The sequence below is a fragment of the Primulina eburnea genome, chromosome 8 (assembly GCF_022965805.1).
Source record: "Primulina eburnea isolate SZY01 chromosome 8, ASM2296580v1, whole genome shotgun sequence".
NCBI lineage: Eukaryota > Viridiplantae > Streptophyta > Magnoliopsida > Lamiales > Gesneriaceae > Primulina > Primulina eburnea.
The window spans coordinates 3,774,653-3,790,979 of record NC_133108.1 but is presented as its reverse complement, the minus strand read 5'-3'; the positions used below and the strand labels follow the sequence as shown (position 1 = coordinate 3,790,979).

Below are 16,327 nucleotides of genomic sequence, written 5' to 3'. Positions count from 1 at the left end.
ATATAATAGCCAGAAATTCATATATATATATATGGCAAAAACTTGTGTGAGAGGGTCTCACGGGACGTATTTGTGAGACAGATCTCATATTTGGGTCAATGAAAAAATATTATTTTTTTATGATAAGAGTACTACTTTTTATTGTGAATATGAGTAGTGTTGATCCGTCTCACAGATTAGGATCCGTGAGACGGTCTCACATGAGATTCAATATATATATATATATATATATATATATATATATATATACTCGTCTCTATCTTCATACCCGATTTACACTTATTTAATCGGACAACACATCTCCTCCATTCTGGTCGAATATCGGATTCTCTGTCGAGTTTCGGAGAAAATTTGCATCCCCAACTATAATCCTTTATAAATTTGAGTAATTCGTAACACGAATTAAAGATGTGTAATTAGTTAACGTCTAATCCTTCGCATCAAACACATAATCAGATGAGAAACTATCAACTACTTTGTTCATCGAGAATATATATTTAAGATCAACTATTTCCAACATTATCAAGACTTCGAGGCAGAGGCGAAGCTTATTAAGGCCCAGTGTGGGCTGCTGCCTACACTGGGCCAAAAAAAATTAATACTAATTATAAATTTGGGCAAAAAAAAATTTAATAGTAAGTGGTTCAATTTTAAAAGCCCAGCCCACACTGGACATCGATTTAGAAAACCCTTTTGACAGAATGGAGTTGCACGAAATTGTTCAAGTAGCCCTTTCTCAAAGATATTCTGATTTCATCGAGGCATCAGCACTTGTGGTTGAGGCTATAGAACTCTCTGGCCCGACTCCCGAGGTAGAATTCCACACTTCTTCTACTTCTTTCTATGTATTGTTTATTGTATTACATGTAAAAAAAGGTTACGAAAATTTTGTACAAGGTTCCGTTCCTTTGTTGTTCATTTAAAGCGTTTGAATGATTTTGCCCCACTGTACATGTGATATGCTCATAGAGACGTCGTGTTAGGGTATTGCGAAATTTGATATGCTCATAGAGACGTGTTGGAATTTTTCCTGCCTTTAAGTTTAGGGTTATGGATTTTTTTCTGCGATTTATTTTGATTTGTGGGGTATCTCAAGGTTTGATTTTGCACTATATATTGCTAAACTTCTTTTCCTACATTGACCGATTTTTGTATCTAATTATGTTGTTTGAGCTGGAACCTGGAGAAATGTACACGCAAGTTCCGCTAATTAAAATCCTTGTTCACAATTGTGAGGTTTTGAGTGCTTTGTATTATATGCTACTAGACATGGTGATGTAAGCTAGCGTCGTATGATTTTTTGGGGCAATTTATGTATATTCAATGTATTCTATATATTGGTCCATAAAAAAAAATCAATGCGAGTTGTTTTATAAATATATATATATATAAAGCTAAACATTTATATTTTTTTATTTTATCAGGAAATTAATATTTACAATGCATAGATTTTTTAAAAGAAAAGATCCAGAACCAGAAGTACAAAGCATCAGAGATGTTAGGGTTGAAGAATTTGATTTCTCACAACTACCGGCAGATCCTGGACTTAGGACTCCAATTTGTGAATATAATGTTAATATTAGGGATCAAGTTCGAAGGGCATATTTGCAAAAAGGTCCATGTCAACCTTCAGGCTATGAATTTCCAAAAAGAAAATTTGGAGTAAGCCAATGTAGACGGTTCAATCCTTCATGGTTTAATGAATTTGGTGATTGGTTGGAGTATAGTGTAGAAAAAGATGCAGCATATTGTTTGTATTGTTATCTCTTCAAGACAACTAAGGGAAAACAAGCGGGAGGGGAGACTTTTGTTAATGAAGGATTCACAAATTGGAAGTGTAAAGATAGGTTAAATATTCATGTTGGCCAGCATGACAGCGAACATCATAAAGCTCGAATGAATTGTGAAACTTTGATGAATCAAGATGAGCACATTCAATCAGTTTTGCACAAACAGTCAAATCAAATGCGGAATGATTATCGTATCCGTCTCAATGCTTCAATTGATTGTATTAGAGTTTTGTTGCGACAAGGGCATTCATTTCGAGGTCACGATGAAACTGAAAGTTCTCTTAATCCAGGTAACTTTCTTATCCAATTGGAATTTTTAGGTGCTCATAATAAAGAGATTAATGATGTGATATTGAAAAATGCTCCTAAAAATTGCAAGTTGACATCACCTGATATTCAGAAGGACATAGTGAGTGCTTGTGCCACTGAAACGATTAATGTTATTATCAGAGATATTGGTGATTCCTTGTTCTCTATTTTAGTTGATGAATCTCGTGATGTGTCAACAAAGGAGCAAATGTCAGTTGTTATCCGTTATGTGGATAGTAGTGGATATGTAAATGAACGTTTTATCGGGATTGAACATCTTACCAGTACTACATCACTCTCACTTAAAGCTGCTATTGATAAGATGTTTTCTAGACATAATTTGAGCATGTCTAAGTTGAGAGGACAAGGTTTTGATGGAGCAAGTAATATGCAGGGTAAATTTAATGGTTTAAAAGCACTCATTTTAAAGGAGAACCCATGTGCATTTTACATACATTGTTTTGCCCATCAGCTTCAAATAGCTCTTATAGCTGTGGCCAAGAAAAATCTTCCGATTTCTAATTTCTTTCGTGTTGTTGGTGATGTGTTAAATGTTGTTGGAGCATCTTGCAAACGTTCTGATCTTCTTCGGGAGAAACATTCAGATTTTATTGTCGAGGCATTGGAGAGGGGTGAGATTTCAAGTGGTCGGGGACTTAATCAAGAAACTACCCTTCAACGTGCTGGGGATACACGTTGGGGGTCACATTACAATTCTTTGATAAGCTTGATTTCCATGTTCTCTGCTGTCATTGATGTGCTTGAAATAATTTCAGAAGATGATTCCAGTTCTCCTGATCAAAAAACTGAAGCATTTAATTTATTGGAGTCAATACTTTTATTTGATTTTGCATTCAATCTACACTTGATGAAACATGTCTTAGGAATTTCGAGTGAATTGTCGACAGCATTGCAAAAAAAAGATCAGGATATTGTGAATGCAATGGATTTGGTACAAATATGCAAACAGCGACTCCAAAAAATGAGAGATGATGGTTGGGATTCATTTTTAGAAAAAGTTCACCGGTTTTGTGAGCAACATTACATTGATGTTCTCAAAATGGATGATATGTTCACACGTTGGGCACCACGTGGTCGTCCCCATCGTAATCCACCAAAAGTGACAAATTTGCATCATTATCGTGTGGATTTATTCTATGGTGTTATCGACATGCAACTTCAAGAGTTAAATGATCGTTTCTCAGAGGCAGGTACAGAGTTACTCCTTTGTGTAGCTTGTTTGTGTCCACAAAACTTGTTTTATGCTTTTGACAAGAAAAAATTGATGCAACTAGCTGAATTTTATCCACAAGATTTTTCAAGATTTGATCTCCTCACACTTGATGATCAACTTGAAACTTATATATGTGATATGCGTTCTAACAAAGTATTTCAAGGATTGAAAGGACTTGGTGATCTTTCAGAGAAGTTAGTTATGTCAAAGAAAAATATGGTGTACCCATTGGTTTATAAGCTTTTGACATTGGCATTAATTCTACCGGTTGCAACGGCGACAGTAAAGAGGGTGTTTTCTGCCATGAGAATTGTGAAAGACAGGTTGCGCAATCGAATGAATGATGATTGGATGAATGATAGTCTCATTGTCTATGTAGAGAAAGATATATTTCTGACCGTTGATAATGAATCTATTGTACAAAGATTTCAAAATATGAAGACCCGAAAAGAACAATTGTAAGGTAGTTATTTTGTGATGTTTTTATGATTAAAAGATTTTTTTTGTTTTATTAATCATAGCATATCATAGCCTACACTGAATCTTTATTCTAGCTCCGCCCCTGCTTCGAGGTATAGGAACAAAGTACCAAAACAAAATTCACACATATCTGTATCAGTAATCTTAAATCTACTCATTCTCATTTTCATTCTAAATGAAATTATAATCAAACATGGTTGAATATTATATTCACTATCCTTTCCATTTGTGCAAGTTCATCATTCAAGTCTTGAAGCAAACTTTGTAAAAATCTAATCGCAGGCTCGTTCCACTAAACGGTATACAGTACAATCTCTGCCTGCCTTCGTCTACTTAGTTAAGAGTATTCTCAAATCCCAAGTAATTTCGGGATGGATAGTAAATACTCAGAGCATTGAGTAGCAAATTTATTAAATATCAAGACTCGATCGAGTTACTGAATCAATCGTCATTAGTCATACTCAGTTTCATTAATTCGTAAAAAAGTTTTCGAAATCTCTGAAATGGCAAAACACTAATGAATTAATGTTTGCATAAAACTGATCAGTTTTTCGCCTTCACCTCCGATCCCCTTATTAATTTTATGTATTTGACATTTATCTCCGTTTTGAAATACAAAGTCTGGGAGGCGAGCGTCAAATACATAAAATAAAAGGGAGAAGAATACAAAAAAACCGAATAAAATATACGCAACAAAATCTGATCATATAGGCAGCCAAACAGAAACTCAAGGAAGAAAACAAATCACCAAATTATTTACACACATATGTATATAAGTACATAAACCCATAAAATATAAAATAAATCTCAACTATTCAGAGCAAAGCCTGTAGAGTTCTTCAAGTGGAGGCAACTCCTTAAACATCCTATCGAATTCCGTGAACGACAGCCCCCGCGACAAAACCGGCTCCATTGCATTACGGGAAACTCGACTGTCTGGTTCAAAGATCTGCTGTTCTCTTAAAGGAGCTACGGCGGAGGGCACGGGGGTTTCTTTTCCGGTGAGCCGTTGAACGACGGATTTGAAACTGGTTGCATCAGTTTCCACGTATTGCGTGTTGATGATGATCACCTTGACGCCATCTCTACTCCCACCTGCCATTGATGTTATACGTATGAATATTAACTAATTGTAGGGTTTTTTGTTTGTATATTAATCGTGAATGATTCGAGAATTTATAAATAATTTTCGTGGTTCCGTGGAGAGTTGAAAGTAAGAGATGAAATAAGTTGACCGTTATACGTGAATAAAGATCGAGTCTTTAAGATTTTCTTGATTCGGTCAATTCATGCAATTTGGAGGAAGCATCAGTGTTCTAACTGGGGCTACTTCATTTTTCTAGCCTTAATTATCATTGTACGGACTGTTCTGTCCGATGCTTGCAGTGTCTTTAATTTTTTTTTTAAAATTTCTTTAGAATTTATTATTTTTTTTTTTTGTAATGAGCTTGATTTACTATAAATTAATGTTCATTTTATAATTATTGTAAAAATTGTATTGTACTGAAGTGGGAAAAATAAATAAAAAGGGAACCGAAAACAATAAAACTCAAACAGCTACACCACCGTGCTAATGGAAGGCGTATAACTTTAACATGCATAAAAAGAGTTTATTTATCGTGTACGTCTATGTCAACATTGATGATATTACATTCATTTATTAGATGTATAATCTTGATATGTTTTATTACATCGAATGAATAAATGCCACCTCATCGATGTTAATATAAGTGTTCGTGTCCAGCACACACGCATATATATATAAACATTGATGATATGACACTGATTTATTAGATATATATAATTTTAATATGTTTTATTACATTCGATTAATAAATGTCATTTCATCGATGTTAATATAAGTGTTCGTGTTGATCATATTAAAAATAAGGGTTTGTTTCAACCTACCCGTGCAGGCAGTGTCTGCACGAGCAATGAACGACCCGGATAACTCCATATGAGTGATCTGGGCCCACCTCTATGTAAAAAAAAAATATATTGACTCGAAAAAATCCGAGCCGTTGGATAGATCTTTGCGAGCAGTGTCCGCAAGGGTAGGGTCGACTTAAACAAAAATAAGTGCTTTTATATATATATATATATATATATATATAAACAGTTGATCCTTGGAAAACACCATTTAAAATCCGTACTTTGAAAAATGTACCTGTCATGCTACGAGAAATTTGTACGTCTCCTGGTTCATGCACTAAATCCAAATTATTTTCACTGCTTGTTGATAAAGTCTTGATGAATTTTATACATTTTAAACTCTTTAATTTAATTATAATTTTGAAAGCTCTCTTTTCTCTGTCAAAAGTGTTTGTAACATATAAAAAAATTATTATTATTATTTTTAAAATTTGTAAAGAAGATCTAAGAATCATTTTTTTTATAGAGATTACAACTATCAGTGTGAAAATTTAAAGATAGATTAAAAAAAGTATCCTAACAATTTTGTTTTTAATATAAAAAAGTGTATCCCCCTTTTCTTATTATTATTTATTTTCATTTAGTTCAGAATTGACTAAAACATTGACTAATTCGCCAATTGTATGAAATTGGAAAATGTCGCGTGTTCTAATATCCACCTCAAGTTAATACACGTAAATTAATTAATGCATGTGGACAACTTTGTGCAAGTTTGATTTTCGCCTATGAAGGTCAATTTCTCGTCGGTTAGCTAGACGTCAATATATGGAAATTTTAATAAAAAATGAGAGTACTTTTTAACATGGTAAAGGAGAAAATTAAATTTATCGTAACGTAAATTTTTTAATCCTAGCGTGTAGGACCGAGCGCTCGTCGCTTTACCAAAAACTATAGCTGGTGGTAATGGTACAACTCAAATCTTTTAAACCGCACAGCAGCTCAGGCACAACGGTTCTATCGCTATATCAAGCAAAGACAATTATTGCACCCAACAATCTCTCTTCAAATAATTGCGCTCCTTGCAATCAATGGGAATCGAACCCGTGATCTTGGCTCTGATATCAATTGTAAGACCGAGCGCTTGCCGCTTTACCAAAAACTATAACCAGTGGTAATGATGCAACTCAAATCTTTAAACTGCACAACAGCTCAACCACCTTGGTTCGATCACTCTACCAAATAAGGACAATTATTGCACCCAACATAGCATGTTATTCATTCTTGTTCATTGTCAATTAGTTCATGATCAAATATTTTGTATTTTTTTCGATTTTAGCAACTTTCACTCGGATGTTGAGTCGAAAATATGATGAAGTGATGTTGAATGTTGCTGAAGTGTCTGATCCACTCCGGTGGAAAAATGATGAAAATCGTAAAATGTTCATATTAATGTAGTAAGACCGTAAATTGATCAACAACGTGATTAAACATACAAAATATGCTTTCCACTTTCGGTTAGAGATCGATTTTTCAAATTTGATGAATATAGGAGCTAAGCTATAGATGGAAGAAAGCAAAGGTAAGATCCAAAACAAATAAACCTTATATTGAGGATGGTATTTAGGTCCAAAATGCACTAATGATTTTCAGTCAACTCATATGAATGTTTTGTAGTAGGGTTCTTGATGATGCTCCCCAAAAACTGAAACTTCCAATTCTTCAAGCTTTTGTAAAGATGAATTTCATTTTCTTTTATTGAGTTTATTCAATAATGAATTTAGTTTTAAAAAAAAAGATGAAAATTAAATTCATAAATTTCAAATTAACCAAACCAAATGCAACCAAAATCTAAATATACATAAACTTATTAAAAATAAGAAAATAAATGAGTGACAATAGTAATAACTATGACGATGATACATCAATATCACAATAATAACAAGAATAAAAATGTGAAATTTATCGATATATGACATTTGAGTTGTTGTATGGTTTAAAAAATTTGATTTGAATTGCGTTATTACCACCTGCTATCATTTTTTGTAAGCAAACATTTGATCATTCAATTGGTATCACTGTCAAGGTCAAATATTTTAATCTCATACTTGCAATAAAGTGCAATTATATTAACTAGTTGATCACGCTAGTAAAGCGATCGATAGGTGATGATTGAACTTTTGTATACTTCAGATTAAAGATGTATCGTTATCATAGTAATAACTTAATAACAATAACAAATAATAATAATAATAATAATATCTTCGTGTATATCGCATTGACTTTTGTACAAGCTCTTTAAATGCTATTTATTGCATATAACTACGTAATTTCTAAAAAATGAAGAAAATTAACAAACAACTTGAATACAATGATACTTTATAATATTATATTATATATTTTTCCTCGTTTTTCTTAATCGCAATTACATGTGAGAAAACTTTAGTCAAATAGATCAATCAATTACAGTTAGAATTTGGTTCAGCATATTTGGTAATTCAGTTTTTTTTTTAAAAAAAATGTATTATTTAACACATATAATATTTTTTTAATTGTAAAAAAATAATAATAATTGTAGTTGGTTGGAAGCTAAACGTAACGATTGAACCTCTAATCACACAAATTAGTCAAACTAACCCGTGTAACCAAATGAATCAGAATGTCGAATAATTCAACAATTTCCCGATTTTAAATCATATATAATTAATAAGATCTATATAGTTTTGATATGAAGTTCACCTTTGTGTTCACCGATGAGATGTCACATTCCAGATAAATCAGAATTAGACCGTAAGTTGAAAATGGGAATTAGCTTTGTTCATACTGTCTGAGGCAAATTTCCTTTGGTGGCAAGCCAAATTAAATTCCCGTAATTTCTCCCCACCCGGCATTTTAAGAAAATCAATTTTCAAACTAATTTGACAAGGAACCATCACATCAGACAAGGAATAATATTGCTCAGAGAAAAGGATTTTTTTTTTAACTTTTCTCGATTTGGTGGTACCTATACCCATATATTTTTAGACACGTTTAACGGTAAATACCATTTAATATCTCCCGATTCGTACAAATATCAAGATTTACAAGCACATCTTGATGTAATACTTGCAAGAAAATATAAAAAGCAAATCTTAGCCATATGTTCGTTCTAAGATTCGATTCCCAGAAGCGTTTTTTGGGTTGAGTCTGAATCTATCAATCTACGAGATTCTTCCCACAACTTGGTCTCGATCCCCAGCTTCCTTAGCTCCATCAAACCACGCTCGACTGTGATACAGAAACAAAGAAATAGGTTATGTTGTTTGTGAGTTGTAACGAATATAAGTTTACAATATCATGTCCCCGGCCAGGGTCCTGGATTGATACATGGCCCTCTTCCAGACTTATTCATTAAAATGACCTGATATTTCACACGCCACAACATGCATTTATGTTGATTGATTCATGTCAATCACTGCAAAGTTGGCAATGGGAGAGACGGAGAAAATGTGACAGGGAAAAACCTGGGATGGTCAGAAAGAAATACAGAAACAGAAGCATTCTCCATAGGCAATAATGCAAAGGGAGTTCGGCGAGAGGCATAAAACAAATTGAAGTTATTTCATAAGGAAAACAAACGTTGCAAAAGGGAGCATAATACCATCCACTGCATCATGTGAATTAGGTGTCACATTGTCTTGGTTGATCCAGAACTGCAGCCTTTCTTCAGCAATATCGGGTTCCAATCCATGATTTTTCGCTCTTCTCCAAAAATACGTTATCCACGCCTGAAAAAATAGGGGGATTTAATAATACAGTATTAAAATCAATCCGTTGTTTTAAAAATAAACTCTTTTCCCTTGGTAGTGTGACAAAATACCTGCTTCAGAAGAACATCTTCGGACTCCTCTTCACTTAATACTGAAACAAAGGATATGATTTGAAAATAACAAATACATAATACGAACATTAATATATTATTGAAATTATCTTGTACATAAACTTACCAAATGTTTCTGAAAAATTCTGACCTTCAATTGGCAGATTAATTTCATCTACATTCGCAAAAAGGACATGATCAAATAATTGATTTTAAAAAAGACATAGTTCTACTAGAATAGCTGGTGATAAAGTACAACAGAATGCAATCTAGAAGATGAAGAACACTCCTTTAATTTTTACCTGTTAAATTAGATTTTGCTATGCTGGGGAAACGGTTTTGAGCCATTGATAAGGTTACTGCCTCCTCTACCTTCAAAAATAATTACACAAACTTCATCCTACTCGAGTGTAAATAAAATGATTAAAATTTCCGTTTTGTTTTTCAAATAAACTTATCAACGTTGAAACAACGCCCGTATATAATAACCTTAAGTGCATTAAGTTCCCTGAGACCTTTATCAACTAAAAGCATACTTTCGACGTTGGCTTTTTTCAAGACATCGTCCAGGTGGTGTAGAACTTTCTCCCTTTCTTCGAGATCATTGTTAACTGCAAAACATACAGGAGGTAAATATAATCAAGGAAGATCAGTATAGCAACATCTTGTAAATTTCAACCAAAAGAATGAAGAATTATTAAACAGAAATGGTTTGCAAAATGAAAGCCTGGCAGCATAACTAGACTTGATGGTCATTTGACTCATCGTCTGTTGACGTTTTGAGGAAAATCAATGAATATAGTATGATTGTATGAGTCATTATACTTTTACAAAGGCCAATCAATCCACTGCGGCCCTTGTTTATCTGGCCTGCCAGGGACCGGCAAGGGAGAATAAACTTTCCACAGGCCAAGTTTTGGTATGTGATTTCATTAGCATTATTGAGCACTAAAGTGAATCCGACTACTTAGGGAAACGTACTTGATGCGTTTTCATTTTTTGCCTTCTCGCCGGCACCCAGTATCGTTTCGAATGGACGAGATGTAACAGATGACCAATATTTGTATCTCGCCCCAGCAATCTCAGAATAGATACCTGCAACGTATAGAAATACTGAAAAAACTTTCTGTTTCAGTTATGTAACTATGGTCTGTAACATCTTTAGTCTTCCCTGTGTACGATTATCAATTGTAGCCTTGTAACTATTTGCTCTCCAAGAATCAAATTAATTTTTTTATTTTTTGGAAGGGCAGGGGCAACCGTCAGCTCAGCTCAAAACTGGTTGCCCCTACCTGACAATGAAAAGGAAAGTAACAAAGTATTTCTGGTGAGAATGTTTATGGATAAAAGAAAATTACCATGGCGAAGACATAAACTCCAGTACCGAGCAAGCCAACATCTTTTGAGAACAACCTCTTCCTAAAGTGAGGGACTGTCAATGACACAAGTATGAACAAAGAAAAGGGATCAAGAAAATATAGTAAGAAAAGTTTTTATTTGCTGATACCATTTCTTCTTGAGTTAATATCATTCTTTGTGCCACGATCCGAAGTGATTTAACTTCAGATTCAGCACCATTGAGCTGCTCCAAAACTGATGTAGCTTCATTCCTAGCAGTCTTGTAAAAAAAATAATAAAAAAGAAATGATCTAATTCACATTCTGAAATACCCCTTCTGCCATTGTCAATCACTAAATTTAAGGCTAAAGAGACGCATGGCATAACCAAGCACAAACTATGGAAGAGGTGAGCATGACAGATCGCCAGATGTATATTTGGTTAAATTGTACAACAGTTAAGTGCATATCTGATTACTGTTATATAGAACAATGAAATCAATTATTGCCCACATAGACCAAACCCATAGAAACATGGTATAGGAACAGGCGAAATATAAGTTGGAGTTGAATATTCAAACCACCTCAGCTTCCATTCGTAGGGCAGCAATCTCCTCATCACTTCCACCATAGGTTTGTGCTAAAACTTTAAGAGCTGCCTAAAAAAATTGATTCAAAGTGAACATGAAAACATGAGTCACTAGATGAAGATTCTTATTCTACATACCTCTCGTTTCTGAAGATCGGCTTCCTTCCTGCCAGGGAACAAAATTTAGATCTGACATTCACTGTGTTTTGCAAGAGTGTTCTAAAATAATTTACCTGCTCAGAAGGCGGGCTTCTAAAGATACGCCTCCTCCAAGAGATGCAATCTAGAATAGGACCAAGAGAAATCACTGAACTCAAAGTTCAAATTCTCCTGAATTCAGAAATGAAGGCGATACGAGCATGCATTTGTTGGAGATCAAGGGTGAATTAAAAATGATGCAAGGCGCTTACTTGTCATAAAGAAAAAAATGTAACATAAATTGCAGCTTTTACGTCGAAGCGTTTGAATACACTTGCAGGATTACCTGTTGCTCGAGCTGCATCGTTCTTGCTTCAGACTCCTCACACCTTTTCTCCGTAATACGCAACTGAATAGAAGAGGTGAATGTGAAATGCTAGCTGATATATGATATTACAAATTCTAATCCAAATGCCAACATGTGAGACGAGACTTGCCACACAAAATAAACAAATCACGAGTTCATAAAGTTATAAGGTAGAAAAAAATCACCTTTTCCAATAAATTGTCGTTTTCTTCTTGCAGCGTGTCAAGCTGCAATTTGATGTACCAATTGTCAATTGTAAACAGGATAAAAGAGGCTAAACGAAAGATCACAGAAACTGTAAAAATCATTCTCAAGTGCATAAATGTACCTCATCTTTCAAAGCAGAAGACTGGTGGTCGCTAGGCTCTTTGTATTTGAAAGTTCCAAAGTCCAGAGATAACCTGGAATTTGAAGGATCATATATACTAGCTCCAACGCACAAACTAATATATATAAAGGTGAAAAGAAATAATAAAATCTAATTATATAACGAGGAATGATTCGGTTTCAAGAAATTAGGCAGAGTGAGCTTTTGAAAACTTGCATTTGCGGTTATTGGCTCAGTCGCTCAGATCTATTTTTTTAGGAAAACGATTAAGATAAGTTGAAGAACCAAATTGATATCACAAGACAATGCAAGACTCTTGTTTTTCACTTACTTAAGCGAGGTAAAGTAAGTTACTACCATGTTCATTCATACAAAGTTGAATTCAGTGATATTGAGGTATCGAAAGTCGGGTAAAATAAAAAACAATTTAGAACCTTAAAAAAATAAGATGGTGAATGGAAAGGGGATCCAAATCAAACATTTTTCCAATATGATAAAATATTATTTACAAATTCCTAGTCTATGCAAGGTGAATGAACTCAAAACACCTTTTATCCTTGTATCTATACAGTTGCATCTCTGCTGGAATTCCTGACACTACTGGCTTATGTGATATAGGTATGCTTGGTGGTACCATAGAAGCAGTCTTGACCTCTAAATTTCGACCGCTGCCTGACTCAAAACGAGCTGATGGAGGCTGTTCTTCCTGACTAATATAAGAAGGTGATCTTCTAACAGCCATAGAATGAGCAGATGGTGCATTTGATTCTTCAGCATAGTCTTCTTTGGGTTGAGGGAAATGTCTTATTATAGGATCTACCAGCCTAGATTTTGATGGTCGGAGAAGAGAAGCTGAGCGAGCTGATAAAGGCTGCTCTTGCACTGAACCAACTGTCGCAGATGGTCTGGAACCAAACGCCGAACGAACAGATAGTGGCTGTTCTACTGTGGTACGACCTGTCTAGAAAGCAATATAAAATGGGTTTTATACTTGTACAGATAGGAATTATTACTAGGCACACGTACTGTAACTAATGCTCAATAATACTGTCCGGAACTAATATGCAAGAGAACCCATGGGAAGTTCCTCTAACAGCCCAGTTTGGCACTATCCCTTGACCTCACCTCAAAAAGCCACCTACTCAACCACTTGAGATAGTTTTTTTTACCACATATTGGTGGAGATATTCAACCAAGAGATGCAACATAATCACTCTCTGAAAATATTTCATATAAAACATATGTATGATCAAGCTTCTTACTGTTGGAGAACGATTTCTAGTTTTCTTTCCACCCGCAAGTCCAATGCCAACTGATGGAACAGCCGATTCAAAACCATACAATTCATCCTCATCATCTTCGTCATCTGCAGGTTGGTGAGCCATAACCTGAGCAAGCCTTTGAGCTGCCACTTTGGTGTTCTGTGGTCTCCTCATATTTGCAATTCCGGTCGAACCCTGCCGCGCATGGCGATGCAATGGGGACGTCATACTGCCAAAACACCTTCTTGATGTTCTAGATCTCTTTTGCTACAAATATAATGGCCTCACTGAAACGTTTCTGCAAACATAACAAATGCAAATGACAACACCTTAGTCCAACTCATAACAAGTCAATCATTATTGTTATTTTTTAAACGAAGCATACAAAACAACTTCACAATAAATTAACTTTGATGTATTTAGATATTCCACTCTGCCCGGAGTCAAATTAAGCCTCCCGCATTACAAGGAAATTCATCGAACTCGGAAACGCAGAAATTTAAAACAATCAGATATCAAATTCGACCATATTTCAGCGAACTTATACGAATCAACAATTGGATCTTGGTGCAAACGTAAAAAAAAAAAAAAAAAAAAAAAAAACTTAAATTCCCTTATCAAAAGCCACGAGAATGCCATATTCGCGTATGGTGCAATACGTCGGTGAAGAATTACAACATTCGAAAAAACAATAATTTGCGTGCACGTGATGCTAAATTACATGAAGATTCATCATACCAGATAGATCGATCTGTTAGTTATATTTTGGCTCTTTTACAAATCTGTAAAATAACATAAATTCGCCAGCCGTGTATTTCGGTACCCGCTCCGACACCCATTTGATATGGTCAGATTACATCAACGAGATGCTTACAGTCAGACATTATATGAAAATATAATAAATTTGTAATATTTATTTTACAAATTATAGGATTTTGGAAATCAACGTGAATCAAAATTGCGAATAAATATTCTAAAAAATATATTTGAAAGAAACAAAAATAAAAATTTTAATAATTTAACGTTATGTTTATTTTTTTTTTAATAAAAGTTGAACAATATATACAAATTCCTTTCGTCCGATCACATTACACCAACATCGTTTTACATTTTTTTCCTTAAAAATAATCTTTACTTCCTAAAATTAATAGATAAAATCGACAAAATTATACTCGCTATCTTCACCAAAATCTCATGCCAATGTCTTCTCATCCACTATGCAATTGCTCTCACTCCACAAATACATTTCTTTTTCATTAATTTCTCATCACACAACAATTGCTCTAACTTCGAATTTTTTTGTCTAACATATATGTAAAATCTTTGTATATACATGCATAATGTATGTCACGATTACTGGTATAAAATAAATATGTGTGCCCAATTCAGGTTTATCACTCAAATCAAAGAGTGTATCTCTTCTGAAACGGTCTCACGAATCTTTATCTACGGGAGACGGATCAACTCTATCGATATTTACAATAAAAAATAATATTCTTAATATAAAAAATAATATTTTTTTCATTGATGACCCAAATAAGAGTTCCGTCTCACAAAATACGACCCGTGAGAACGTCGAACACAAGTTTTTGACCACATCAAATAGTCTGTTAAATTTATTGATAAGAATGATAGCTAGACATTTCAATGTAGGAGGAAAATGAGTACAAGTATAAATTTTTACACATTTTACTCTTTTTTCTATATAATAATGTTGGTTTTATTAATTCTCTGGCAAAATGTTTCAACCAGCCCATATTATATATAACCAAGCCTCTTCTGTCCATGAGCACGAGGCCTGATATGGTGCAAAGAGGATTGTAGCCCAAGTCGAAGCCCATTTATTCCCACGAATCCACTTTTCCTGGATTTACAGCCCAATGTTGGCCGATGCACATCATTCATTCTACGGTACTTTTCTTCAAGCAACATGTACCACTGACTTTTAAATTTCTTGGTATTTTTAACCCTTATATTTGTTTCATACATTGTTGATCGGAGCCCTAGGAACAAGGCAAGCGTAAAAGCTCGTGAGACGCTATACTTACCACACGACTAATGGTTATCAACGGTCTAAATTAAGTTCGTGCTCGACTTCACATAAAAAAAAATAATCAATAATGATCATTTAATTGATCTGCGGTCGTTCAAATCGAACCAAGTCGAACCAAATCGTGATCTAAGGTTGATGTTACATTTGTTATTTAATAAAGCAATATACTAGCTAGATTTGGTTATGATTTCGACAACAAATTGTGTGAGACGGTCTCACAGGTCATATTTTGTGATACAGATCTCTTATTTGAGTCATTCATGAAAAGTATTATTTTTATACTAAGAGTATAACATTTTATTGTGAATACCGGTAAGGTTACACCGTCTCACAGATAAAGATCTGTGAGACCGTCTCACAAGAGCCCTACTCTATGACTTTTAGGTCTATTTTTTTTTCAAAAATCAAATCGGATAATCCGCATTTGCTAATGGGATTGCTTCTAATTTGAACACTATGAGTTTACCGAGCCCTACGGGGCGAAAAATGTGGTGGTGAGGCGAAGATCAAAGTTAGGAAACAATGAACGTGGTCACCAAAAAGACCCACCAAATCAAAATTCTTACACCTTTTGCAAATTAGTCAATTGGCAGCATGCATGCTTAGGTAAGTGCTTACTCAAACGTCGTCCCTTTTTCTTTACGGAATCATTCATTCAACCTTAAAACGAACAAATATTTGCTGAATATATAAAAAAAATTATTCTAAAAAA

The 16,327-nt window shown here is 34.3% G+C and overlaps 3 protein-coding genes across 3 annotated transcripts; 1 reads left to right on the top strand and 2 right to left on the bottom strand.

Annotated features, from left to right (window-relative positions):
• The first annotated feature begins 1,413 nt into the window (after positions 1-1,413).
• On the top strand, positions 1,414-3,795 carry LOC140838514 (uncharacterized). Its single transcript, XM_073204876.1, has one exon. The coding sequence runs from the start codon at positions 1,441-1,443 to the stop codon at positions 3,793-3,795; it is 2,355 nt and encodes a 784-aa protein (XP_073060977.1). The 5' UTR covers positions 1,414-1,440.
• An 829-nt stretch (positions 3,796-4,624) lies between these two features.
• LOC140838065 (VQ motif-containing protein 1-like) lies at positions 4,625-4,915 on the bottom strand. The gene has a single exon (XM_073204154.1). The coding sequence runs from the start codon at positions 4,913-4,915 to the stop codon at positions 4,625-4,627; it is 291 nt and encodes a 96-aa protein (XP_073060255.1).
• Positions 4,916-8,663: 3,748 nt separating this feature from the next.
• Positions 8,664-14,416, bottom strand: LOC140838515 (uncharacterized). Its single transcript, XM_073204877.1, has 18 exons — positions 14,301-14,416; positions 13,563-13,860; positions 12,849-13,261; positions 12,301-12,373; positions 12,158-12,199; positions 11,952-12,014; positions 11,701-11,750; positions 11,606-11,633; positions 11,463-11,537; positions 11,049-11,159; positions 10,900-10,960; positions 10,523-10,636; positions 10,031-10,152; positions 9,844-9,913; positions 9,669-9,716; positions 9,542-9,582; positions 9,323-9,449; positions 8,664-8,949 (listed from the first exon to the last, which is right to left on the bottom strand). The coding sequence occupies exons 2-18, from the start codon at positions 13,788-13,790 to the stop codon at positions 8,831-8,833; spliced, it is 1,785 nt and encodes a 594-aa protein (XP_073060978.1). The 5' UTR covers positions 13,791-13,860; positions 14,301-14,416; the 3' UTR covers positions 8,664-8,830.
• Between the last annotated feature and the right edge of the window lie 1,911 nt (positions 14,417-16,327).

Bases quoted from the DNA above. Each gene is read 5' to 3' on its own strand.
- LOC140838514 (XM_073204876.1), top strand. From the start codon at position 1,441: ATGCATAGATTTTTTAAAAGAAAAGATCCAGAACCAGAAGTACAAAGC.
- LOC140838065 (XM_073204154.1), bottom strand. From the start codon at position 4,915: ATGGCAGGTGGGAGTAGAGATGGCGTCAAGGTGATCATCATCAACACG.
- LOC140838515 (XM_073204877.1), bottom strand. From the start codon at position 13,790: ATGACGTCCCCATTGCATCGCCATGCGCGGCAGGGTTCGACCGGAATT. The intron at 11,538-11,605 runs GTATGTAGAATA...CAATTTTTTTAG, and splicing joins CCGATCTTCAGAAACGAGAG to GCAGCTCTTAAAGTTTTAGC. The intron at 11,160-11,462 runs GTGGTTTGAATA...TTTTTTTACAAG, and splicing joins CCCTACGAATGGAAGCTGAG to ACTGCTAGGAATGAAGCTAC.